Source organism: Tyto alba, unplaced genomic scaffold, assembly GCF_018691265.1.
Source record: "Tyto alba isolate M040663 unplaced genomic scaffold, T.alba_DEE_v4.0 Super-Scaffold_33, whole genome shotgun sequence".
Lineage (NCBI taxonomy): Eukaryota > Metazoa > Chordata > Aves > Strigiformes > Tytonidae > Tyto > Tyto alba.
Window position 1 is genome coordinate 4,050,411 of NW_024881308.1, and position 24,900 is coordinate 4,075,310.

General features: G+C 40.4%; 1 protein-coding gene across 8 annotated transcripts in view; it reads left to right on the forward strand.

Moving 5' to 3' along the window:
* The window catches only part of PTPRT (protein tyrosine phosphatase receptor type T), a 467,676-nt gene that overhangs the window by 408,838 nt on the left and 33,938 nt on the right, over positions 1-24,900 (forward strand). For 5 of the 8 annotated variants that reach the window (XM_033003561.2, XM_042800879.1, XM_042800882.1 and 2 more), the window contains 4 exons: positions 3,840-3,917; positions 4,116-4,163; positions 13,437-13,624; positions 19,871-19,958. In XM_033003561.2, coding sequence (XP_032859452.1) covers positions 3,840-3,917; positions 4,116-4,163; positions 13,437-13,624; positions 19,871-19,958 — 402 coding nt within the window. The remainder of the gene's footprint in view (positions 1-3,839; positions 3,918-4,115; positions 4,164-13,436; positions 13,625-19,870; positions 19,959-24,900) is intronic. The other 3 variants (XM_042800881.1, XM_042800884.1, XM_042800885.1) reach the window with 3 other exon arrangements.

Here is a 24,900-nt window from a genome sequence, read left to right on the forward strand (position 1 = left end):
AGCCCCTCCTTTTCTGAGGAGACACAGACCTGACCACTTCTACAGGCAACTCTGACAAAAGTAGGCAGTATAGTAATGCTCATTCTTTCACAGCTAAGAGTTACCATCCTTCTGCCTCTGCTGGTGGTAAAAATGCAGATTTTTTCACATACTGTCTCTCAGTGCTTTAGCGGAAAACATTTGTATTTTCAATATAAACTCATGCAAAGGGCGTCATCCATTAAGTCATTGCTGTTTGAGTGCAACAGAGTCCTTAGTCAAGGCCAGTGCAGTGCTGAGGAGCACACAGTCCTGCTGGACGTTTGTAGTTTTGAATTTTGTCATTTGGCAGAGGTGTCCATTATCAAATATAATTACATTCTGGAAGATCTGTATCTGAAACAAGGAGATCTCAAGTCTTGCTGAAAAGTGGAAGAGAAATGGGCATTTATCTTTCCTGGCCCAAAGCAAAGCCCCTCATCACTCTTTCCATTCCATACTCTTAGTCATTATTCAGGCAGAATTCTTTCTGGTATGCCTGGAGTTTAAACTGAAGAGATTTTATGGACTCAGCCTCTGTCTCTGACACCGTATGGAATCAGAATAGGTGTCTGCTGAAAGATGGATTAGTCCATGGCTAGTCCAGCTTGTCTGGTTTTACCCAGGCATTATGTGAAGGTGAAGCAGGCTCATCATAGTTGTTAATTTCCTCAAATATCTTGCATTTTAAAAAATAAAAACAATCCTAAATCCTTTAAAGGTAGATGATAGTGCTTGCAGAGTTTGAGTCTGTTCCTCAGTTTACAGGAATGTTTTGAAAGCAGTGGCGTTTTCCTCCAAATGGCATAGCACACTCACGTGTAGGCATTGGCTCAGTGCAGAGTTGTTATGAAACAAGATGACAAATTGGAGGCAAGGTAAGCCTAAAATTATCCACCAGTATCTGTGCACTGACCAGAAGGGCAGTGTTGTTACTGCACATAAACTGTGCATGATTTGGCTGCCCATCCATGTGATGGGGGAAGCAGTAGTATATCATCTCAGCAATGATGCACTAATGATCACAGAATCATAGAATACCAGGTTGGAAGGGATCATCTGGTCCAACCTTTCTTGGCAAAAGCACAGTCTAGACAAGGTTGCCCAGCACCCTGTCCATAGTGGTATTTCTTGCACAGAGGAACTGATTTTCTGGATCTTGCAATGCTAAAATGTCATGCATCGGGCTCGTCTAGGAGAATGCCATGTCATCAACATACCAATTTTTCTAGTGACTGATTTATTAGGGTTTGCTTCATTTTTGTGACATCTCAGTTTGCGAGGAGACTGCTTTCCAGACAGCCTTCAGGAGTGAGACTGATACAGGTTAGGTAGGTAGTTTTAATGTTACAGGCAGAAGCACAGTTTGAAGACAGCATTTTGGAAGCTGTAGGAAACTGAGTTTTACATTAGAGTGCACTTCTTTACGGTTACGAAGTTAGTGTGTCTTTACTAGCAAGAACAAGGAGATAAGAGGAGGATGTAGGTAAGTGGCACTCAGGGTGTTCAGGATCACTTTTAACCAAGAAACATCTAAGTTTACACCTTTCCATATCCTGTGTATTTTTGTGATGAATGAAATGCAAAAGTCTTTAGATTTGCTGTAAGTCACAACAGACAATAACATCAAGATCCAGTTCTTTTTCCTAGCTCATAGATAATTTCATTAAATTTTATTTATCTAGGTTACCTGCTAAAGGCAGCCCAAGGACTTGTAGGATCATGACCTTGAGATGTTTTCTTTAGTGAAAAATTCTACAATTAATTTAAAAATAAATCCACGTTTCGTCAAAGGCATAAAAGAAAAAATACCAAAATCCCTTTTATGGGTGTTCATGCTGGTTGGGGATTTTTGTGGGGTTTGCTAGTTCAGAAAATCTTATAAGAACTAAGAATCATTTTCAGAATAGGAAGGAGCCTCCAACCATTCTGCATGACTAGAGGATCTGTGTGGCTTCACGTGTCACTCCAAGAAGTTCAAAGAGAATTTTTGATGAAGTCTTAATGTGTACCCTGATGTGAAATCCTCTCTGGAAGTGTTTCCTGTGATTCCACACATTAGTGCTTGTAAGAACTTCTGGTTAGCAAGCAGCACTGTGTGCACATCTCTCATGATACAAGTTACTACATGACTGATTTTGGGAATGAGCTTTCTGAAGTTTTGGGTAACTTGTTTTCTGATGTTTTTTTTCCTCCCTCTTTTTCTTCTGAATCTAGAAATCACCCCCCTGTCTCACAAATAGAGTTCATTTCAAAAACCTCAGTTGGTATCGTTTTTAGTCAGACTCAATGGAGTGAGGTGTATATCTTCAGCTGTCTAAATAATTTATCATTAGCAATTCCTGGAAAGGCAATATGGCCCAATGAGTTCGCCTATACTCTCAAATTTCAGAAAATCTGAGTCCTGTTCCAGGCCCTGACTGTTGACTTGCTCTGTGACCCCGGGCAAACAGATTACTCTTTTTAGGCCTTACTTTATATATCTGTGAAAGTGGCCATGTTCCAAGCACAGTAAGGTGAGGTTCTGATTTAGTCTGACAAACACAGGGGAGAAAGTATAAGAAGCCCCAAAGGAGAGATGCTTTATGGCTTGAAGGCAGCAGGGCAGAACTCCAGGAGACTAAGCTTTGAGAAATTTGATTATTTTAATGTGTTTTCAAGTGGTGTAAGTCTGAAAATATGGTGGGAGAATGTAGAACAAGAGTGAGTTCATTTACTAGGTGATTATAAACTGCTTAGGAGGTAATTCTGCTGACTTTATGAAACTCCCTAGACTAGTGACTTCTTTCGTTCACCCCATAGAATAACTTGAAACTTTTAAACGGTGTTTGTGCTAGAGATACAAAAAATTGCTTCTGAAATTACTTTGATGTATACTGAGTTTTATCTACTTCTATTGGATTATGGAATAGTTTTTCCTGTGTTATCTATTGTTATCTTTCTGATGTACTGAGATTTGTATTAGCTTGTTTCCCAACATTTTGAGGAGGAGATAAATAAATGCCTGTAACTCTAAGAATGAATGCAGAATGATAACAAAAGAATATGCTTTCAGGAATGATGGATTACCATGAGAATGTACATGTATGCTATTGCAGATATAAACCAGCCTCATAAATTTACTATCCAGAAAAGAATCTACTGTGAAGATGTTGAGGCCTGCCTCCTTCCCATAAGTATTTGATTAATATGGAAATAATTTCTGGATTCTTGTCCAGAGAAAACTAACACTTTAATGGGAGAATGCAGGAGTGCTTGTCCTGCTGAAAGAGCCCATCTCACAGGGGAAAGGATTATAGGATTTGCTATGAAAAGTCCTGGGTTGAAGAACAAGTCCCTTGTCTTCTTGTATTATTTTAACAAAAAACCTACTATCCTACCTGTGTATTTCTGTGGTACTAGTGCACATTGTATTTGAGCAGGCTTATTTTACTGTTAATACTGCATTTGAGTCTCTGTGGTTTGCATTTTGGGGGTCATTTTTAAGGATCTTTCTCCTAGAGAAATAAACCATAAGTTTGTTCCTTTGGTTAAAAAAAGGATATCTAGAATATAGTCCTATATATGTATCCTGTGTAAGAACACATTGATTTACAATAACTATAATACTTTATTTGGGGTCTGAAGTGCTTATATTAAAGAAAATCCATCATGATGACAATGTAATAAATGTAATATGCATGTCGAGATGAAAAATATAATTCATTTTGATAAGCCTTATATATCCCATATTACTGTGTTCTTTGAGGAACATTCTCCCTGTTCTCTTTCTCTCTCTTAATATATGTCTAAAGTCTTTTCCTTATGTCTTTCCTACCTAGCATCACCCTCTCCTTGTTCATTTTCTGTCCAAAGCAAAACCCTTCAGAGCAAATCTTTGTTGAATACCTACTACTCAGGTACTAGTGCCAGACTTTTCTTTCATTTCTAAATTTTCTTTACTTTTGTACATTTCCCAATATGACCTATAGACTGAATCTTCTGAGTGTGAGATACAGCTAACCTTGTTTTCATTTTTTGTAACTTTTTTTCCTATTGATCTTCTGTTGATTTCCATTGATCCGTGTCGTGTGGGTGAACGGGATTCCATCTCAAAGTATCATCAGACACTGTTCCATCGACCACGCTGTTAGGTAAGAAGACAGGTATGGCATACTTACTGTGCTTCATTGGAGAGCAAACACACTCCTTGTGTCTTAAAAATAACTCAGAGAGAGCACTGTTATGTGGCAGGGCTCCAAAATCCTAATTAATCCTGTGGTCATGTGTTATGTTAATTGGAAAGCCCTTTGTTGTACTCATGCTTTCTTAATGTTATTAATTGCTATTTTATTTTTTTAAAAGGAAAGGACAATTCAAAAATTAAGGTTTAGGAGTTCTATCAAGTATTTGCTGTTTCTTTCTGTGAATGGGATTTGACATTCTGGGCCAAATTCCCACATGCCGCCTTGCCTTCGGCTTAGTTTTGTCTCATGTAGGTGATTGTGCCTGTGCAGCTTGTGTAGAATCATGGAACGGTTTGGGTTGGAAGGGACCTTAAAGCCCCCCCAGTCCCACCCCCTGCCCCGGGCAGGGCCCCCTTCCCCCAGCCCAGGGTGCTCCCAGCCCCGTCCAACCTGGCCTTGAACCCTTCCAGGGAGGGGGCAGCCACAGCTGCTCTGGGCACCCCGGGGCCAGTGTTTCACCACACCTATAATAAAAAATTCCTTCCTTATATATAGTCTGAATTTACTCTCTTTTAGTTTAAAGCTATTACCCTTTGTCCTGTGAGTGAGGCTCAGCTCTGTGTGCCTCAAGGCTTGCAAATATAAGTGAGGGTTTGCAAGTCCAGAGCAGGTGGGAGCTGACAGTTTTGGACTCTGTTGCAAATATAAAGGTTATTTGGAGAAATTAGAGGCTGGGTTTGGGCAAGTGGCCCCACGTCATTCTGCGTATGCTAAGAGTTAAATGCTAAATATTCAAGCAATCTAGTGTAGTTTTGAGTGGAAAACAAAAAGGCAGGTTCTGAGAGCCATAGGCTGTTCTGTGGCTGTTGGTAACTTTAGAGAAAGGTGTTAGTGTTCAGCATCTCTGAAAATTAACTTTTCTTGTTTAGATGATAAATAAAGCATCCAGTGTGCTGCTTTTAGCTTTTGGATTTTTAAAAATAATACATTCTTACAGTAAGTTAACAGAGACAGCAAAATTGGCAGAAACTGTTAGTGGATAAAAGAAGTTATCCAGAAACCTACTGGAGGTGTACCCTTGAAAGTGAGTAATAACAGCCTACGACTGCAGGCTCTCCCTGGAGGATGCTGCCTGCGTGTGGAATTTGAAGAAGGCAATTCCTCCGCTATGAATCAGAAAGATGATGTGTGGTTGATCAGAATCTAACCAGTGGTATTTATCAGACCTGTCATTTTGGATTATCTACAGTAAATGTTCACTTCCAGGCACAGTAATCTACCGTGGCTGCTTTAAACATTACTCTGAGCATGCTGAACGCCCACAGTTAGACCAGGAAGAAATTACAACTGATCGCTTAAGTGCCTTGGCTTACAGACTAACAGCCAGGGCACAGAGGCTTGGAGGGGCTGCCAGAATACACACATTTATCCTGCTATCTATCAAAATGCTGATGGCAATGAATGAGCCCTCTTTTAATGAGGTAGGGAAGGAAAGGAGTCCTTTTTCCAGAAGGTTTGTTCTCATTTCCCAGAGACTCGGTGTTATCAATAGAAAAGTCTAAAGGTAGATTTATCTTTTGGCTGTACTTCAGAAACAGGGCCAGACCTGTAGTTTGCTGGAAGACATCAAACTGCTCTCAGTCTGATACTCAGCTTCCGTGAAAACAGGACCCTCGTTTGGGGGAGCTATTTTCCCCACTCTCTCCCGATAGTGAGAATTATGGTGAAAATTTAACACTTCATAATCTGAAGCTCAAGGAGCAGTAAATAGATTCCATATGTGCTTCTCATGGGAAGGTAAAAGCCAACCCCCCCTCAAAACTCAGAATCTCATATTTTAGAGAGCAGAAAGAAGAAATAGGAATTATACCAGTCTTGTGCATATGTATTCAAAACTTTTTCAAGCTTTCTAACCACTGTATCTGAGTAGGGATTAATATCCCTGTTTTACCCATGGGAAGTTAAGTACAGAGCCCTTATAAGACATGATTTACACAGACAGGTCACACTATACCCGTCCCCTCCCACCCAGTTGCATTTTTATTTAACAGCCACAGGTGCTGTGAAACAGCCCTTGGCATTGAAGAAATTTCTATCTAGTGACTTAAAGACAGATTAAAACCCTGGCATTCTGGTTTCTCAGACAGATTCACCAGACACTGGATGTTGCTATATAGCAAAATAAGTTTAATTTTTGATGTTTATTAATATTCATTCCTGGGAAAGAAAAAGAGATCTTTAAAAGGGCATCAGTCATCTCACTACCAATATCCGTCTTTGGGCACTACCTGCAGTTCAGTGCTATTTGTTCCCATCTGTTATGCCTTCTGCTAATAAATGTTCTGTGTCTGCAGTAGTGGATGGCTCCTTAGGCTTGGCTGTGACATGATTTGTTGATAGTAAGATATAGGGGATTTTGGGTTTGCCTCTACCCTATCCCATGCTTGATTAATGCTGGTTTATGTAATACATGTTTTTAGCTCTGTAATTTTCTCTTCAGTTTTAGACAACTCTGAATTTAAATGTTTTGCGCAAGCATCTTCACTAGAGAAGTGAATATGTAATACTAATAAATAAGGGAGGTAGATTTCCCTATTTTTAATACCTCGGTAAGGCCTATGTTGTACCAGTACTTCAAAGCCTGAAGAGGAGGTAGTGCATAGAGATTGGTTTTGGAGAAAATGTGCGTGGCCAGTAGCTCTCGAAGGTGTTCAACAGGAGTCGTCAGGGCTGTCTTCAGGGGAGCCAGCATGTTCTTCCCTTGTATCTATTAACATCTCACAGCAGTGTGTAAGGACATTTACCCTTGTTCTCATTTCAACTGCTCAAGAGGATCTTAACAACAAGAATCACTGCCCTCCAGAGAGGATGAGGACTGTAATGCCTTCTAGTTCCTTGCAGACGGGCAGAACAAGCACAGCAGGCTTGATGTCATAAAGTCTCTCACAAAAACTGGCTTGTGCTTAGAAAGAAACAGAAATTTGCCCTGAATTTTGCTCTTCTCTAGTTGGATGGGCTTTTACTTGGGCCTAATCAATCTGCTGTGGGTATATCCACAACCTAATGCTTGAAGAACTAAAAAAGTACTAATATGATGTTGCTGCATTAGCAAGTCTCACCATTACTGGCTTTTTAAATTGTGGGATGAATTCTTTTTATGCAATGGAAACTTGAAAAATTAGTGACTTGATCTGTTCAATTGTATCTGTAGCCTCCCAGACCATGTCAGCCTCTCAGGAGCTGTGGGAGAGGCTCTCACATCAGTTCTCTGTGTGAATGTTAGCCCGCAGCAGAGTGAGCAGCAGAGGTGCATGCCCTGGTAGACTCTTACGCTGAATTTCTCTTACATTTCTTTCTGCCTGCAGATGATCAGGTGGCTTGGAAAACTCTCTCTTCCAGTCTTTAGTGGCATCTAGTTTTGTGTGCTGTTTTCAAGTTGCCAGTAGTTTTTCAGCTGTAACTAAAGCATTGATCTGTAATGTAGGTAGATCTGACAGCCTCATTTCACCAGGGAGGCAAAGAGAGGTTTGGCTTGGTAAGGTCCACGCATCCAAAGAGCTGCACTGTTGCGCATGCACCCAATAGTCCCAAGTCTTAGCCCAGCTCACCAAAGTATCTTCCTTTCATCTTTAAGGGGATTTTCTTCTATGCTAACTAATAAAAAAAAAAAAATGTGTACAATAGTTTTTATAAGATTAGAATACACTTGTGTAAGGTGTTTACCAAGCGATTCTTAAAATCTCTTTAGAATTTAGAGAAAATTACTTTCTCCAGCTTTTTTTTTTTTTTTTTTTAAATACACATGTGGCTTCTTCATAGCCTTTGAAATGAAAGATGCATCCTCCACTCTGTCAATCCTGGTGTCAGAAGGCTTTTTGTTAAGAAATGTGCCTTTTTTTATAGCTCAAGTGATATCATGAGACAAATGATGGTTTGGCTTTGGTTTACCATACCACTGTTTGTATTGTATGTAGCATATTATAGCTGGATATTTATCATATAATAAAGCCTTGATGCACACAAAAAAGCAAATTAATTTTACCAGCTCACACCGTATCCCTAGTGTAAGGGTAAGAGATATTAGCCATGCTGTAGTCATCCTTGGAAGATGTCAAATAATTGACAACCCTTACTCTAGTGTAGAGAGATTGGATATGTGTGTAATTAAATCCATCACAAACACCATTCAAAATATAATTTATTTTGTGCAAAGGATGTCTTATCATCTTACATACTTGCCAAGGCTAAGAGAATAAAATTATAAACAGAGATGATAGGCCTGTCATCTCAGACACAGAAGGAATTTGTGGATATTAAAGCAAAAGTTTTGAAAGAAACTTCTCTATATACACAAGATGACACATCGGTGCAGCATTGCTTTTAGTTATTTGAGGCACAGACTAGCTTTCTGGTCAGAAGGCAACATCGTATTCTGTGTCCAGATATCTGTCTCTAAGGCTAACAAAACTATGGTTATGAAACAAGATGACATCGATAAAAGGATCTAAAGTTTCAGTCCCCAAAGCTGCTCTGGGTGAGCAGATCCCCTCCCACCAGCCTTACTGGGACGTTGCACAGAGGTCTGATCATACAGAACCACTTCCAGGCTGGGAATCTAATTTCTCAGCTGCTCTTCATCTTATCTGTGACATCTGTGGAGGAGTTTATCAGTTTTTCTGTGGAGGGAGACATATTTATTTTACTTGTCTGGGTAGCAACAAAAGTATATAATACAAGGTGTTGTAGCAGCAGACAAGCAATAATATCTCGCCCTCAGGGTTAGTCATCAAATGGGGGAGGATGCCTCTTAGCTGGCCTCTGCTTCAGCTGTTCTCTGCACACTGGACTCCATTAAGTTTCTCTTGGCAGAGTCAGACCTCAGAGTTTACGTCAGCAAGTTCATGATTATTTTTCCAGCAAAGAAGAGAGGTACAAGAAGCACCATTTCACAAGCAGGGTGTTTGTGAATATTAAAAGTGGAGTCAACATTGTTAAATTTTGTTATCTTCAGTTACACCCTAAACAGATGAGATGTCTGAAGAGCTTCCCAATCAGTCTAGTTATGTGAGAGCCAGTAAATCATTGATTTAACATCTTATACAAAATTTCAGGGTATTCTGTGAGCTCCTAGGCTGATAATGAAAGTGTCAGCTTCCAGAAATCAAAATACCTGCATTGGCAACAGACATCTTAATATGGGGAGTGAGTTTGTCGCACTAAAAAGGGTTAACAAACAAGCTGACAACATATTTCACTATTGCAGCTGCTAATATTAGAAATGATCCTCTGACAAACAGCATGTTTCCAGCAACATGCAGAATACCTGTTTTATTTACAGCTGCACAAAAAGAACTGTGGAAAATTGGAAATGGTTCTAGGAAGGAACTGGAGCCCTGAACAGCCTGCCCTAATGAGACTCCAGAAGGTCTCAATTGATTTACTTTATCAAAGAGAAACTGAAGAAGTGATTTGATCAGTGCCTGCATGGGTCAAGATTTCAAATGCTCAGAGGGCTCTTTAATCTCACAGAAGGTATAATAAGATTCAGTGCCTGCAGGTCAAAGCTAAGCAAAATCAAATTGCAATTAAGAAATGTTTAGACAGCAAGGGTAATTAACCGTTGCCACAACTTTAGGGGTCAGAATAGAATCACCATCTCTTGAAATGTTTTAATTTGGATTATTTCTTGGAACTGTATTCCATCTTTGGTATGCAATGAAATATGATGGTATGTGTTCCTATCAACAAAATGAGGATGTATGGCTAGAAATAAAATGTGCATATCAAATATAATCCAGAAAAACCTGCTGCACGATTCTGTATGTTTAGTAGTTGCTGAGTATTAGAGTGAATATTTCAAGCATCTTTCCAAAAAAACCTATTTTCTTGATTTGCTGTTCTCACTGAAAACTCATAAAAGGCATTAGAGGAACTGCTGAAACTTTAGTGAAATTCTTGGCCAATTTGTCTTATGAACTCATCCTCACTTGCAAGGGAATGGGGGCATGTTTGTGAGAAGGGGACAGAGAGGAGGGACTATGGAAGTTTCCTTTGACTTGCCTTTAGTGCAAGAGTTAAAGCAGAAGTCTGACTTTGCTGAGAGGCTGATATTTTTGTTGTCTTTTCCAGTAATAATGGTGCCAAAAGGAATGAGATGTGGTTTATAGCTGCGACCTGCAGAAAAAGCAAAGTCCGCAAGCCCTCCAAAGACTCTTTCGGTTGATTATCCTAATGAGAGATCAGTTTGCTGCTACCTCCCCTCCAACCTACATTTTGAGTTGTTCACAAAATTGCTGCAAACAGCACATCTTGAGAGAAGGTGTTGTGCCTTGTGTGAGTGCCTCATTAAACATGCTTAGGTTTGGGCTCGTGGTGTGATTAGACAGAGAAGGAACAATATGTTTCCTGCATCAGGCTTTATTAGTAGAACGTATGAACGCTAGGCTCGCCTTGTACAAAAATTTGTCTCCATAAAAGCCCCTCCATGCTTCCATCACCCCAGACAAAATGCTGGTGGGAATAACTGACAGCCATCCTGAGCTGGTGCAATTGTTGGGCTTGGGTTTTCTTCCAGGTAGCGCAGAGGCCATTCAAGATGTGTTTTTGATGGACATCCAGAGGAGGTGATCTTGTGCCTAGTTTCAACCCTGTGTGTCATAGGGTTAAGAGTAGGATGACCCAGGTTGTGTGACACTTTTTTCTAAGCAGAAACACTTGGCTCGGTGAGAGGCACACAAATGGTGTGGTGCCACAGACCATGATGCAAGAGCTGTTGCTACAGTCAGTGGGTTTTGTACCATTTTTTATCTCTCTGACTAAAGAGACCAGAGGCACAGTTGTCAAAAGGCCAGAGTCAGATCCCTCTTTGCTGCTGAGAAGCTTCTAGTTCCAGATTCGTAACAAGGACACCTACTTCGAGGGAAGTTATTCTGGAAAGGAGAGGGCACTACTTTCCTGGCTTTCACCTCTCCCTATGATACTTCTCTCTGAGAAGAGAGCCGAGTACATCAGAATTAAAGGATCTGATGAAGAGATAAATTAATAATTGCCTGCAAAGGAGCTGACTGATCTGAGCTACATTATACAAGTAGCCTGTGCTCTGCATGTGCCCTTACTGTATTAGCACTAGAACCACACATTAGTTTTAAGACTCCCTCTCGAATAGGGATATAGTAATGTTTTTTAATTGGGGCTGATAAAAATGTGGCATTACTTGCAGGTTCCTCAGAGAAGCCAATTGTGAAATTGGGTTTGTATTAAACCTAATGATGGAAAATTAAGCATAGTACGTCTGTCAGAAATGATCCGCGATAAAAATCTTCTCCTCTCCATTACAGGAGGTTAATAGGGAATAGGCGAGGAAAGATGCACTGGGAAAGTGAATCCAACTAGGGGAATTAATAAGCCTTGAAATTCCCTCTGTTCAGAGTTCTCACAATGTCATTAGTCGGAGCATTAGGGATGATTATACAAATGCTTTGGATGTTACTCTTCCTTAAATCCCAAATTTATTCACATTTTGTATGTGAGGGTTGCTTCACTAAAGCTATAGCTCTGTAAATCTCTGGGTGTCCTGGGAATGTGACTGTGTTTATGAGAACCTGGGATTCAGAAATCCTTAAATTCAGTAGCCTAATCTTCAGAGCAGATGATCACTTTGTGCTAATTTATTTCAGAAGAAGCAGGATGTGTTCAGCATCTCTGATAATTCAGCCATCAGACTTATTTATCTCACACTGGAGATCAACTTGCCTTGCAGCAGTGTCCGCTGCTGGCATTTCTTCCTCCTTCTCATAGTCCTGCAACTTCAGAGCACATGCCTATCTTGCTGTCTTCCCCCTAATACAAGAGTAAACCAGCTAAAGTATTATTTGTCGTGCTTTGTCATGTTGTCGTTTTGCCAGCTGCTAAGAAGGCAGGCGAATGCCATCATCTGTCTGCTCCTACCCAACTTTGCAGGGAGGGACGCGGCAGAGATCCTGACTGCTTCTGATCAAAACTCCAGGGCGATTTCTCAAGGATGGCAATGTTTACAGTAGCATTCCAGCCATATGTCTGCCTCATAAAAATCACCCTGAAATTGCAATTTGATTTATTTATTCTTTATCCCTTCAAAAACATGACTGTAGTATTGCTGAAGAGGGATGGGGTTTAGGCTCTTTGTCAGTAAGCTTTCTGTAAGAAACAAGCCTTGTGTATGCATTCTTAAGGGGTTTTTATGAACAATCGGAGGGAGATATGAATTCTGTTTGCTAATAGGTTGGGTTTGGGTTAGGCCAGAGGGAATTGATGCAGACTGTTAAGGCCTGTATGTGTAAAAGAACCCAAGCATCTCAGATGCCTGCAATCATAGGGAAAAACAATGGTTTATTTGGCCAACTATTTAAATTTGGTCAACTCTGGTAGATAAGAAACTGAAGTTTTCATTTAATCTGAGTTTCTGTTGTTAAAAAAAAAAAAAAATATTGTGACAGTCAATGTTTGGTTATTTAAGTTCTTTTCTGTTAGTTCACCAGGAATATTTTGTTGTGTATACAGAGTTTTACTGGGGATATAAGAGGTTACAAGTCCATCTGCCTAGTGATAGAGATTTTTTTAAACTCATTTCTTTCAAAAAGAAAGTTTACATATCTGAAATTTAAGTTTCTGCATGCATGGTGACTCTATTTTTATGCTGGTTTGTCATTTCTGATAAAATTACATCTTTGTAACTGACGTATAAATTTTAGGCCTGAACTAGCAGAGCGGTTTAATTTGCCCCTAACATCCTGTGTGGCTTATTTGAAATGCTAATAATTTGTTTGATATTAACTTGGGCCCCTTTCAGCTATCTCATGCTGTACACCCCAAATCCCGCTTGAATATCTTGCTCATCTGTATGTATCTTTCAGGCATGTTCCTTGCAGGTTTGTGAAGAAAGGTAATGTAATTCGACTGGAGTCATTATGCAGAGCTCAATCTTACAAAACGTGCTATTTTGCTCTATGTGCTGTATCCTCATTAGCCTGATTGACTATTTACTCTGTTCCTATTTCTTTGGGTTTGTATCCTTGACACAAAAACCATTCAAGTGTGATGTAGTCATTCCTAGGCAGCTGTAGGCAAGTGTGGGTTTCCTACTTATCTCTTTACTTTCTTTTGCCTGCACCAACCTATGGGGTGGTGGAGAAACAAATAAACAAAAGGAGCAAGAATGAGACTGGAAATACCAGATAGGTGAAAGCTTGTTTTGCCTCCCTGTCTTTAAAACAGACAGTAGCCATGGAGAGATGACCCAGCCAACCCTGACTATCCAGACCCACCCGTACCGGAGCTGCGAGCCGGTGGAAATGTCCTACCCCCGGGGGCAGTTCCAGCCAGCCATCCGAGTGGCCGACCTGCTGCAGCACATCACCCAGATGAAGCGAGGACAGGGCTATGGATTTAAAGAGGAGTATGAGGTGAGAGGAACCTTTACTCACATGAATGAGTAGAGAAGTTGCGCTCCCGAAGGATAGATGCTTGGGAGGGGAGAATAACTGTTTTTAAGAGCTTCTTTTCCATAATTCCTTTACCCTCTTAATCCTTTCCTTTCTCCATCTGATTTCTGTTTATGAGGCTAGGATTTTACAGCGCTAGCAATATTTGGTGGCCCTCTAGTCCAAAGAAAAGGTGTTTACTACAGCAGTAAGATAGAGACATTGTACTTATCTATTAGCGTGTGCCTTCTGTCCCATAAAGAGCAGACAGTAAATATTTAACAGGTGCTGAACTCAATGAAGGACTTGGAGTCCCATAGTCCCTTACTTATTGAAGTGCTTTTGTTGACAATAGTGCAAGCTGGGCATTAAGAAAAGGAAGGGATTTTGCTTGAGCTTTTTGGGAGCTCCAAATACTCTGTAACAATTCATCAGATTAATTCACAGCATAATGACCTGAATACAGAATTGTAAAGGTAAAGGCAGGAAGCTTGTGTAGTTTAAATGAAGGTGGAGTTTTCTAGTATGCTCAAGCCTCTGGCTCAGAATATGCTCTACTGGTGTACTCTTCCAGCTCCATGTGAGGAGAGAAGCAAAGAGAGGAAGCTGCAAAAATGAAAGTAGCCCTCTCCCCCTCAAGATGGAATGACCAGGAATATAATCCAAGTGACGAGAAGCAACATGACATCAGGGAGGAGTTGGAAGGGGAATATACATTTAGAGCAGAGAGAACAGAAGAGGGAAATAGCATCAAACATATGTGACACTTTGCTCTAGCAAGCGATAATTATAATGAATGTAGTAAGTTTTTGAGAAGGCAATAAGCAATTAATATGCATAGTGGCATTAAAACTACTTAAAAATAACATAACAGCTGTGAAAAATAAGTTACTTAATGAAAACAGCTCACTTTTCCACCCTGAAAGTAAGAGTCCATGGGGTTTGTATCATTGATGCTGGATTTTTCTGTAATTGAGAGGCAATCTTTTCGTAGTTGTCACCAGGGAGTATTTTTTAATTAGATGGCATCAAAGACTGTCATAACAAATGTTTCTGGTAACTGTATGTTAACCAGGTCTAGTCACTCATGCCCCACAATCAAGCACTCAAATTAAACTATCAATATAAAAAGCTCTGTTTAATATTGAAAAGGGTAATAATTCTCTTAGGAGATTTGCTTAGCTCCCCATTGGCCTCCATTTCCATGAATAGTACCCAGAACTACATTCAGCTCAATTACAGATGCCCTGAGACCGAGTTCGTGATGTTCAGGAAGAAAACAGGTGCTGGCATATATGTAATTTTCTGGCACTGACATTGGTAATTATCAAAATAGCACATTAGCATGAAAAATGTCAATGCAACTTTCAGCTCCACGAGTTCTGCCTTTCCCAGAAAGTGCTATCTACATACGTATATAATGACGATGACATTATATAGATTTGCATAATTCCTTTCTTCACAAGAAATAGCCTGGAGAATGCCACAGGCTCTCAAATCACATGTGCTGTTCTACCCTTCAATCCGAGGTAATTGCCTGAAGTAGCAGTCATTTTCAGTGGTGGAATTTGGTTTTCAGAACATGGGACGCAGGCAGCACTTCAGCTCCAAATAGCTTTCAGGCACCACCGGCAATACCACAAATGCGGGGAGGATGTCAAGGAGTGTTACAACGCCTGGGAGGTAGGAGGTTTAAGTTGGCTGAGAGTAGTGTCTCAGACTGGAATCTGGAGGAACACAAAGCTGCGAAACATTTTGCAGAAGGGGTTGATAAGATCTTCAAAAATAATTTGATGTCTCTTTTAAAATATGTTTTCATACACTAATATCAGTGTCACCTCCAAATATGTTTTTTCTTCTAAGGAGCTGATTTTCTACTTACTTTGCAAATTGATAGCATAAATTACAGCCTGTTTAGTGACATGTTACAAAATAATTTTACTCACATGAAAAATCACTTTGAACAGAATGTATCAGTCACACATGACAATCTCTTTTCTCTGTACATTCTCATCTTCACAGAGTAACCTGGAGACGGCATTCAGTATTTGTTTAAAGTATACCTTCACCTACAGACCATTAGAGCACAGGCAGCATGTTTTACAGAGGGCATCTAGAAAAATATTTCTGGTGCTTGCATCTTGCATGTAACTCCACACCGAGATGAAACGCAGGATGTGGTTGTGTAAGTGGTGTCACTGCTGGTGTGAAATGGATGATAACTGCGTGTGTGCGTGCGCGTGGGAATCTGTCAGCACTTGCCGTGTGTGTTATTTGGGTCTGCCTGCTGCACCTGAGGCCAAAATGTGACTTGGGCCTTTTTGGCTGCTGCTTCTGTTCAGCAATAAAATGTGTAGACCACAAGAGGAAAATCTATCACTGTCACTGGATGTAGATAGCACTATTTGGGATTAGGCATAGCTGTAAACGTGTAAACAGGACACATTTAAGTGTCACCGATTCCTTTTTCAGAACGTACCAGCCCTGATTTGTTGTGCACTGACAAACTGGTCCCACAGGCTTACTGCGAGCACCAGTTACTGCCTATAGAGACAGTAAGTTTAAGGATCCAAACTAATTTTCCATTATGATTTAGGATGTCACTAAAGTACATTTTCCTGCTGTATTACTGAGACCATTTAATTATTTTGGATTTTGTGGCTCCTTCCTCAAGCATCGTAGTGTTGAGAGTCTCCAGTCTATTGATGTCATCTCTGGGTTTTAACCCTTCCATTTCTGGCTGGCAGTACATCTATCTGGTCAAAAGAATAGATCCTGTGGTTCAGGCTGTGATGTGCCATTGCAAAGTGTGTGGCCACAGGGTGTTACTGTAGATGCTGTCTGTGGGCAATGCTGGCTTAAGGCTTTGCTACGAACCAGAACGGGGAAGTGAACTGGCTGAAATATTTCTTTTCAAGTTATTTTTTTTTTCTTTAGCCAAAGCAGTTTTTAACCCTGGGTCACAACAGAGTTGTGGGAAGAGTTTTGCCACCGGTGTTGGAGACAGAGACTGCAGGGAGAGGCCAGGACTCTGTGGCACACTTTGAGATGAGCGGCAAGGTTTTTAATTGATGTCGTTGCCTTTGGCAGCAATATTGCAGCATTGGGGTAGATCAGTGCAGATGAATGATTCAAGTTTTCGTATTTAAATTAAAAACAAACAGCAAACTAACTAAATGCATCAATCGGAAATTTAAATTGGCTTGCAATAAGCCTCAATTTAATGTGAACAGTTTAGTTATGTTTGGGCTGTGGTGCTTAGAAAGCTTGATTGAGATGAAGCTGACTTTTAGAGATCTATCCTTGTAATTTCAGATAAAAATTAGATCATTTGAGTTTAAAAAGCATCATTGTCACATAAATTCCACTACAGGGAAGATATTTCAGTATAAATTTTACAGAACTTTTCTAGAAGAAGAAAAGTATGAAAAGCCTAAAAATCAAGTGCAGATTTCTGAACACTTAAATTTTGCTGTTAACAAATCAAAGAAATAAGAGGAAACATTTCCTGTGAAATGTGGACCACATACCAATGCCTCAGTGATCTATCTATCCAGATTTACCATTTCTGATAATGTAGAGAGAAACTGAAATAATAACCCTTCTTGCTATTATAGAGATACTTATTGTATAAACAAAAACTGAAGGAACAAAACATTAGGTATGCTCCTCTTTTTTCTGGATACAACCAATTTATAATTGTTATTTTTGCCTTTGTACTTCTAATGTAGTTTCAATACTTGGTGCTGCATTTTTAGTGATCTCACAGAAAAATTATTTGTGCTGTACCACCTGTGTACATTCAGTTACTCCAGTTTGTTCATCTGGTGTGTATAAAAGTAGGGTTGCAAGGTACACCTGTGCTAAGGTAGTTTGTGTTCCTTACCAACCAGAGCTGTGCTTCCTCTCTTCAGAGATGGATAGTTATGTGAAAAGCAGAGATTTCTTGGTATTGAATGAGAAGAAAAACCCTGGACTCTTAAATCTTTGGAGGCTATATCAGGCAAATATAAAAACATCAATCTCAATGGAGAATTTCATGTTCAAATCACATGAAAGGATAGGGTTTGTTGAAAAGGGATTTATTGGACCTGAATGCATTTTCTTTGACCAAGATAGCTTCTCCGACGTGGAAGTCATGAGAAAGGATTTTCTTTTTTTTTTTTCTTTTCAGATGGCTATGATTAGATATCTAATGACTGTTGCCATTCTCTGGTCAATCTGCTGTAATTTGATATTAGTGGAAAAATAAGGCACCTTTTTCCTCAGTCTTTGAAGATGAAAATGAACCTTCCTCACCTCTTTTCTTTTACTCGGACTTTTTTTTGTCATGTGTGTGTTTGTTGGTTGGGGTATTTTTGCTCAGGAGATGAGCTGCTATTTGGAAACAGCCGTCTGTAAAGGAAATATATGTGTGATCAAAGCCCTTGCCAATTACAGAGTTATTACTCTTTCTCCTGGGCTTTTGAGTAGGAGCTCCTTGTCCCTGTCTTTTTCAGCAGTACTCGTGGCAGCGCTGCAGTGCCTGACATTTTCTTGTCCTGGAACCCCTTTGGGGGAAATTCACAGCGATCTGCTCTGCCAAGGGTTTGCTCATATTAAGTTTAATTGTAATGTCAGTGTTGTAGATCCTAATAACTGTGTCTCTCTGCTATTGCATTCAGGCACTGTAATAGACCTGGATGGTTTGTGAAGATGAATATAAATTCCTTTTCTAGCACAGCTGTGTCAAACTACATGCTGCTAGCTAAGGCAGGTACGAGTCTTCAATGATTGTGGTATAAAAACTCCGTAAGTCTGCAGGGACCGTAAATAATACAGTTTATAATGTTGCTGTTGTTTTTAGTGATGTTGGATCATGTTAGGGAGCAGCTCTTGGAGGAGGCAGATCTATAGGGGTGATTCACTGGGAGCCGTTGTTCTCCTATTTTGGCCCAAGTGAAGGCCAGGCTGGCTGCGGCCGGCAGCAGCGGTTTGCAGGTCGTGGCTTTAATGCCCAGCTGTGGTTTGCAGGTCGTGGCTTTCCATCCAGCTGTGGTCTGCAGGTCGTGGCTTTAACGCCCAGCTGTGGTTTGCAGGTTGTGGCTTTAATGCCCAGCTGTGGTTTGCAGGTCGTGGCTTTAATGCCCAGCTGTGGTTTGCAGGTCGTGGCTTTCCATCCAGCTGTGGTTTGCAGGTCGTGGCTTTAACGCCCAGCTGTGGTTTGCAGGTCGTGGCTTTCCGTCCAGCTGTGGTTTGCAGGTTGTGGCTTTAACGCCCAGCTGTGGTTTGCAGGTCGTGGCTTTCCATCCAGCTGTGGTCTGCAGGTCGTGGCTTTCCGTCCAGCTGTGACACCCCCCCCGGGTTGGTCCCCAGGGAGCCGGTGCCGCGGCTGTTGCTGTGCCCGCTGCTGCGCTCGGCCTGTGCTGACATCCCCGCCCGACCGCAGACAGGGAGCGGGATCGTCCTGCTGACGGCAGCTGGGCCATCTTCCAAGGAGGGCAAGACCCCTGACAACTGCCGTTCTCCTGGCTCTGCCTTGAAAATCCTTCCTGGATGTGTCTCAAGGGGAAAGTGCCTCGTTTGAGTGTGTTCAGAAAAGCTGTAGGGCCAAGCTGTAGGGTAGGGTAGCACGGTGTGCTGCCAGTTTCCTTACCCATTCCTTTCTCAACTAACAGATTTTAGGAAAATGACTATTCCTACTTCATAAGCGTGTTTTACCTCCTTTTGCCTCTCTTCCTTCCACATGAGCTAAAACCTGGAGCTTTCCTTTTTCCCCAAAGAAAAACAGCTAGTGGTTTGTATTGGATCACCCTGTTATTGATATATAGGAATAAGTGAAACTGCTGTATCTGTTTTCAGCTTAAATAAGAAAGACTGAGCACTATGTTTCAGCCATCTGGGTTTTCTTAGAAGTGTATGTATGTGAAATCTCCACGAACTGTGTTCTACAGGGGAAATGAGATTAACCTGTGACTGTGCAGTCAGAAACAAATTCCCCAGATCCTTTTAGATCTGAAGTAGCAGGAGGAAAATTATTCTTCTTTGGCAAAAGCCAGGAGATGCAAATGGCTTTACCAAGCTCTGCTTTTTGTATTGGGGGATGTGCCCTTTCCTCAAGAACAGCTGTTTGCTTGGTTGACTGCTGAATTATGCAGCACCTTTATTTTTGCCCTGCTCAGTCATCTTAATCCACCTGAAGGCATTGGCCAGATTTTTATAAACACTCCACTATTGTTTATTTTGCAGGCACTACCCGAGGGGCAGACGGCATCCTGGGATACAGCCAAGGAAGATGAAAACCGCAATAAGAACAGATATGGAAACATAATCTCCTGTAGGTGTAAATTCACATTAAACTGAGCTTTCTGTAAGATTTTACATGCATCCTGTGGAAAAGGGTGCGTTTGAGAATCTCACTAAAAGCTGGTTTACAATGCTGAGCATTCAGTAGTTCAATCTGTTTGTTACAGGCTGTGTTTCTACGATTTTTTTATTTATGTTTTTTTTTCATTGTTTTACATAAAGTCATTGTATGACTACAGTTTTTACACATTTACTTTCTACCTTGCTTTGTGCTTAAAGTTTGTAATTTAAGGGCTAAATCATTTTGTCAGATTTTCGCAGTGGGTGATGATGCCCATTTTCTGTTCATTTTTAGTACATAAGCAGACTTTTCAGTGCCACGAATGGGAGCACAAAGGGAGATGCAGATATATCTGCTTTTTAGATATGGATCAGAGATCAGATTCTTTCCTTCCTTGTGGTCAGTAACCAGTGGAGCAGTCACTGCATGTCCCTCGAGAGATGGTTTGAAGTGTGGGTCAAGCTTAGCTTCTGCCTCAAAAATACAATAAGGCACCTGAAAATGCACTAAAGCTTTTTAGTTTTACTTCTTTCAACAACCAATTACTGTTGATGTTATAGGAATATTGATATACTGCAGAACTTCAGGGCAGTGAAGGTCTCCATAAAACCATTTAGGTCAGCTTTATTCTCCAAGTCAGATCTAGGTTCACCTCTGTCATTTTTGTCAGATATTTGTGAATCCTTTTCCTAATGATCTCCAAAGTTGAGCTTCCCACAAGCTCTCCAGGCAGTTTACCCTGGTGTTTCATTATTCCTTATAGTGACTGGGGAAAGGAGGTGTGAGAAGTAATTGCTTTCAAAGTCTGCTGAGCAGCATCAAGTTGGAGAAGGTAGGCCTGAGACCATCCATCAGAACAAGAAAAAAGAATATAAATGAATGTGCCATAGGTTTTAATGTCTAAATAAATCTGTAGAACACTAGAAGAACAAAATTAAGTCACACTGAGTAATATGTTTAGTGCTGTATTTTTTCTCAGGTTAAATATGTATTTCCTGTAGAACAAACAGACTTTACTAAAAAAATTAAAAAAACCCCTTGGCCACAAAGAAAGTTCACCTAATACATAACTACTCCTCGATTTCTTTTAAGACTTGAAAGAAATGATTCATGTAGCAGTTGTGTGGGGATGTCATAGAACAGCTCAGTTCAGGGACCCCATGGTAAAGATGAAGAAATCTGGAACTGAAGATCAGAAGTTTGTGAGCCTTGATGTGACCCCAGTTCTGCTGATGGCTTTCTGTGTTGGTTGTGAGCAGGTCACCAGTTCTATCAGTCTTTGTTTCTCCATGTGGAAAATGGAAGCGGTAGTACTGGAGTATTACAGTTAGTGTGATGGTCTCCCTTAACTTCAGCTGCCTAAAAGCTCCACCTCACTGTAAGTTCCCTGTGTTCCTGTTGGCAAAGAGAGATCCCTCCAGACAGAGGTTCAATTTACCTATCTATACAATTAGCTTAGATTAAAGTAGTCTAAGACAGATGAATCATCCAGCTGTAACAACTACACACTGGATTGAAGATGAAAGTTCCATAGTGTGATATAAGGAAGGAAACCTTGGTTTCTCTGTATGACTTTGAGGAAGCAGTTGACATAATGTAAAAGTGGAGGTGAAAAGAGACAAAAGTGTGTGCAGTAGCCACCATCTAATTTATTTTGAAGATGGACACAAAGAAAACGTTGAACTCAAAGTGATATGTGAGAAGAAATTAAGGAAGCAAAATCAAGGAAGATGAATGGGGTATTATCTAAAGGGAAGGTGTTCACAAAGATTAATTGCTGTCTAACTAAGAGTGACGTTAGCCTTTTAGCTATAAATATAAATACAGTAGCAATACAGATAGGGGGTGATACGCTTGAATAAGGGAACACAAAATGTAATCAAAGCTAAGGAAGAAGTATTTGCACCTTACAGAACATCAGAAAATAATCTCAAGTTTGAGGACTGTTGGGAAAGACTTCAGAATGAGTGAGGTTGAAAGGGTGGAAAGGCATAGATAAAGCTAAGGTAGTGGAAGAGAGGAAGGATACAGAAGAGTTGAAGGAAAAAAAGTTGAGTGGGTTTTCTTCACTTCAAGTATGTATCAGAATCAATAGTTTAAGGATGAGACAACAGCTCTTCCAGAAGACAGCAAGGAGAATTTAGTAATGTGCAATAAAGAACAATAAAATGGGGTGAAATCCGTGCTTCGCTTTGAAGAGAGTAGAGAGAAGGAAGGGAGGATGCCTAAGGAAGGAGCATATCATTCATCAGACATTTTGTAAAACCACTGGGAAATTACCAATAGTGTCACTGGCTAAGCTTTGAGCCAGGCCCTGCTGATGGATAACGACAGGATCCAGAATAGAGAATTGATAGCATTGCTGAGAATAGCAGGAGAGTAGTTCCCTCTGGGCAGATCATGGAAACAAATTGTGCTCAGAGGGTATGAACTGTGCAAAAGCCTGAGCAAAGGAGGGGAGGTGGAAAACAATTGCACCCTTAGCTGCTTTGTTCTGATAGAATTGTAACTGCTGTTAAAACCCAGAGTATGCACTGATTGCTCCTACCAACTTATTTGGTAAAAGGCTGCAGATGGCAATTAACATTCTTTATTTAGCCATAGTTGCCATTTCATCATTCCTGGAACAAGATACCCCATGCCTTTTGGGGAGTGAGTTGAAAAGTCAGGTTTTGATCTAACTTTTGTAACTGCTTCAGAGACTTTTGTTAAAATGTGGATTTGTAAGCTCTTGCAATAAGTAGCATTGCTCCGTGAATCACAGAAGATTAGATCTTGTCTTTATGGCCTTCTGGGTAATAGTGCACTTACAGGACTGTTTTACTCAGCTCACTGCTTCCCAGGGCTGTATTAACATTGTGCCTCCCTATGAAAGCCTATACCTTACTGCCAGCCCCAACATCTGCTGTTCTTACATTTGCAAACCAAAACTGCAGATGAGGCTAATCTGTTCATGGAGAGGAGATGCAAGAGAGCTCTAAGGTCTCCCATGCTTTTAAACCCCTGCTTTTCAGGGTCCCCTTCAATCTGCAACAGTGGTATGTTTTTTGGAAAAAAAGGAAAAGCTGAGTAGTGGATTTGGAGTCTGTATGACCACAAAAATCCACCGTTGATGGTGGAAAGATGCAGTGTAGTTGCACAGGTTTCCCATGCTGGATGAAGATATCCTACTTGAAATTTTTATTACATCTGAGTCCGTGAGCTTTGCTCCTGTGCTTTGGGTATAAAAGCTGTAAACACAAAGACAGTTATGGAGATGCGAGATTTTTCTTTAAGGAGCAGGGGTAGATAGTGTATCCATTTATGTGCTGAAGTGAGATGATTTAAATTTGATTTAAGGACTAGATATTGAGGCCTTCAAAGCGCATCAGTAGGTGGTTGTTTGGGGAGGCTTGTTGAGCTTTTGTGGATTGAGCTGAACCCATTACATATAGAGAAAACATCCAGAAGCTCTACGGGACCTTGGTTCTATTTCTCCCCATCTTGTCCAGATTTAGAACAATTACCTTATGGGAGAGTAAAAACTCTCAGATGAGAGCTGAAGACATAAATATACAGGATTGTGTTTTGTTTTGACTTACAGGAGAGCACTTGGTTTTGCTTTCTTTTCTCCCTTTATTGAACATAATACTACAGGAGGAGGTCAGCACTCACAGGAGTGCTTGTACTGGTGCTACTTTAGACACATTCTCCCATCTGCAGTGGAGCATCTTCCCACTTAGGCACCATGGTTTTAAAGTCTTCTGATGGTCCATTAAAAGCTATTGAGTTGATGACAAAAGACTGTAGAGAAATTTGCTTCATTTCCTTCATGCTCTGACTACCATATACTTTGGGCTGGAAGACTGTGAATTAATTGGAGAATTTTGTGGTGGAAGAGATGAACAACAGAGATTAGTGGAGCTCTCAGCTGAAACACTGGTGGAGTGCAATTGGCCATGGACAGAGATAATGCGTAAAATATTAATAATAAAAAAAAAAAAAAAAAACATATGTCACTTGGATTTATTGGATTTAGAATAGGAGTCTTTTGACTTCAAGGCATTTTTATTCCATGGTTTCTCCTGTAGTGCCTAAACTCTTGCTTATCTGTTCAGTGTCCATGTTACATGATCCTGAGAGGGTGGGATGTACCACACCGCTCTGTTACCCAGTTCTCAAGGCACAGGCCAGGACCAGTGAAAAGAGAGAGGGGAGGACAGTGTGCCTTGGGAAGGAAAAACATCTTTTCATGCCAGAACTGGGTTGAATCCTTTCAAAAGATGTCTGTATTTCTCCATTGACTATGTGGGGAACCTTGACAGCCAGTTTAGACTAGCTGCGTAATATTTAGATGGCGAAAGTTGTGTGAGATTAATCCAGTGCTGGTGCCAGAATGGGATATGGAAAAATTGCAGTGATATTTCAAATGATCACTAATGGGAATTTTGACAGAAGTTTGAAGCGATAACGTTTTTGTGCTAAAATGGGAGCACAATGCTTTTCAGTGAAATTCTTGTCATTTTTTAAATCTGTTTTAAGACCAATTTTGAGACAAAGTACTCTTCATACAAATTTAGAGTTCTGATAACTTGCATACAGACTATAGTAAACAGGGAGAAATAAAATCATTTATACATTTGTTAAAGTATATTTCCATTTTTTGCATTCCTGAATGCAATTTTTCTTTTGTTTCTTCCTCCATTTTTAAAGTTTCTTATAATCCGTTTGTAACACAGCATGATATGATGTCTGATAAATTTACAGAAAAGATGAGAAACACTTATTTCAGTATGAAAAATATGTAGCCTCCTTGGCTAGTGTAGCCCAGTGGAAAGGGTGCAGAATCAGAAATAAATTCTGACCACTGGGAAAAGGTATAGTGAAGGCATTTTCTGTTCTTTAAAAAGTCATTTAAAGTCTGTAGATGAAA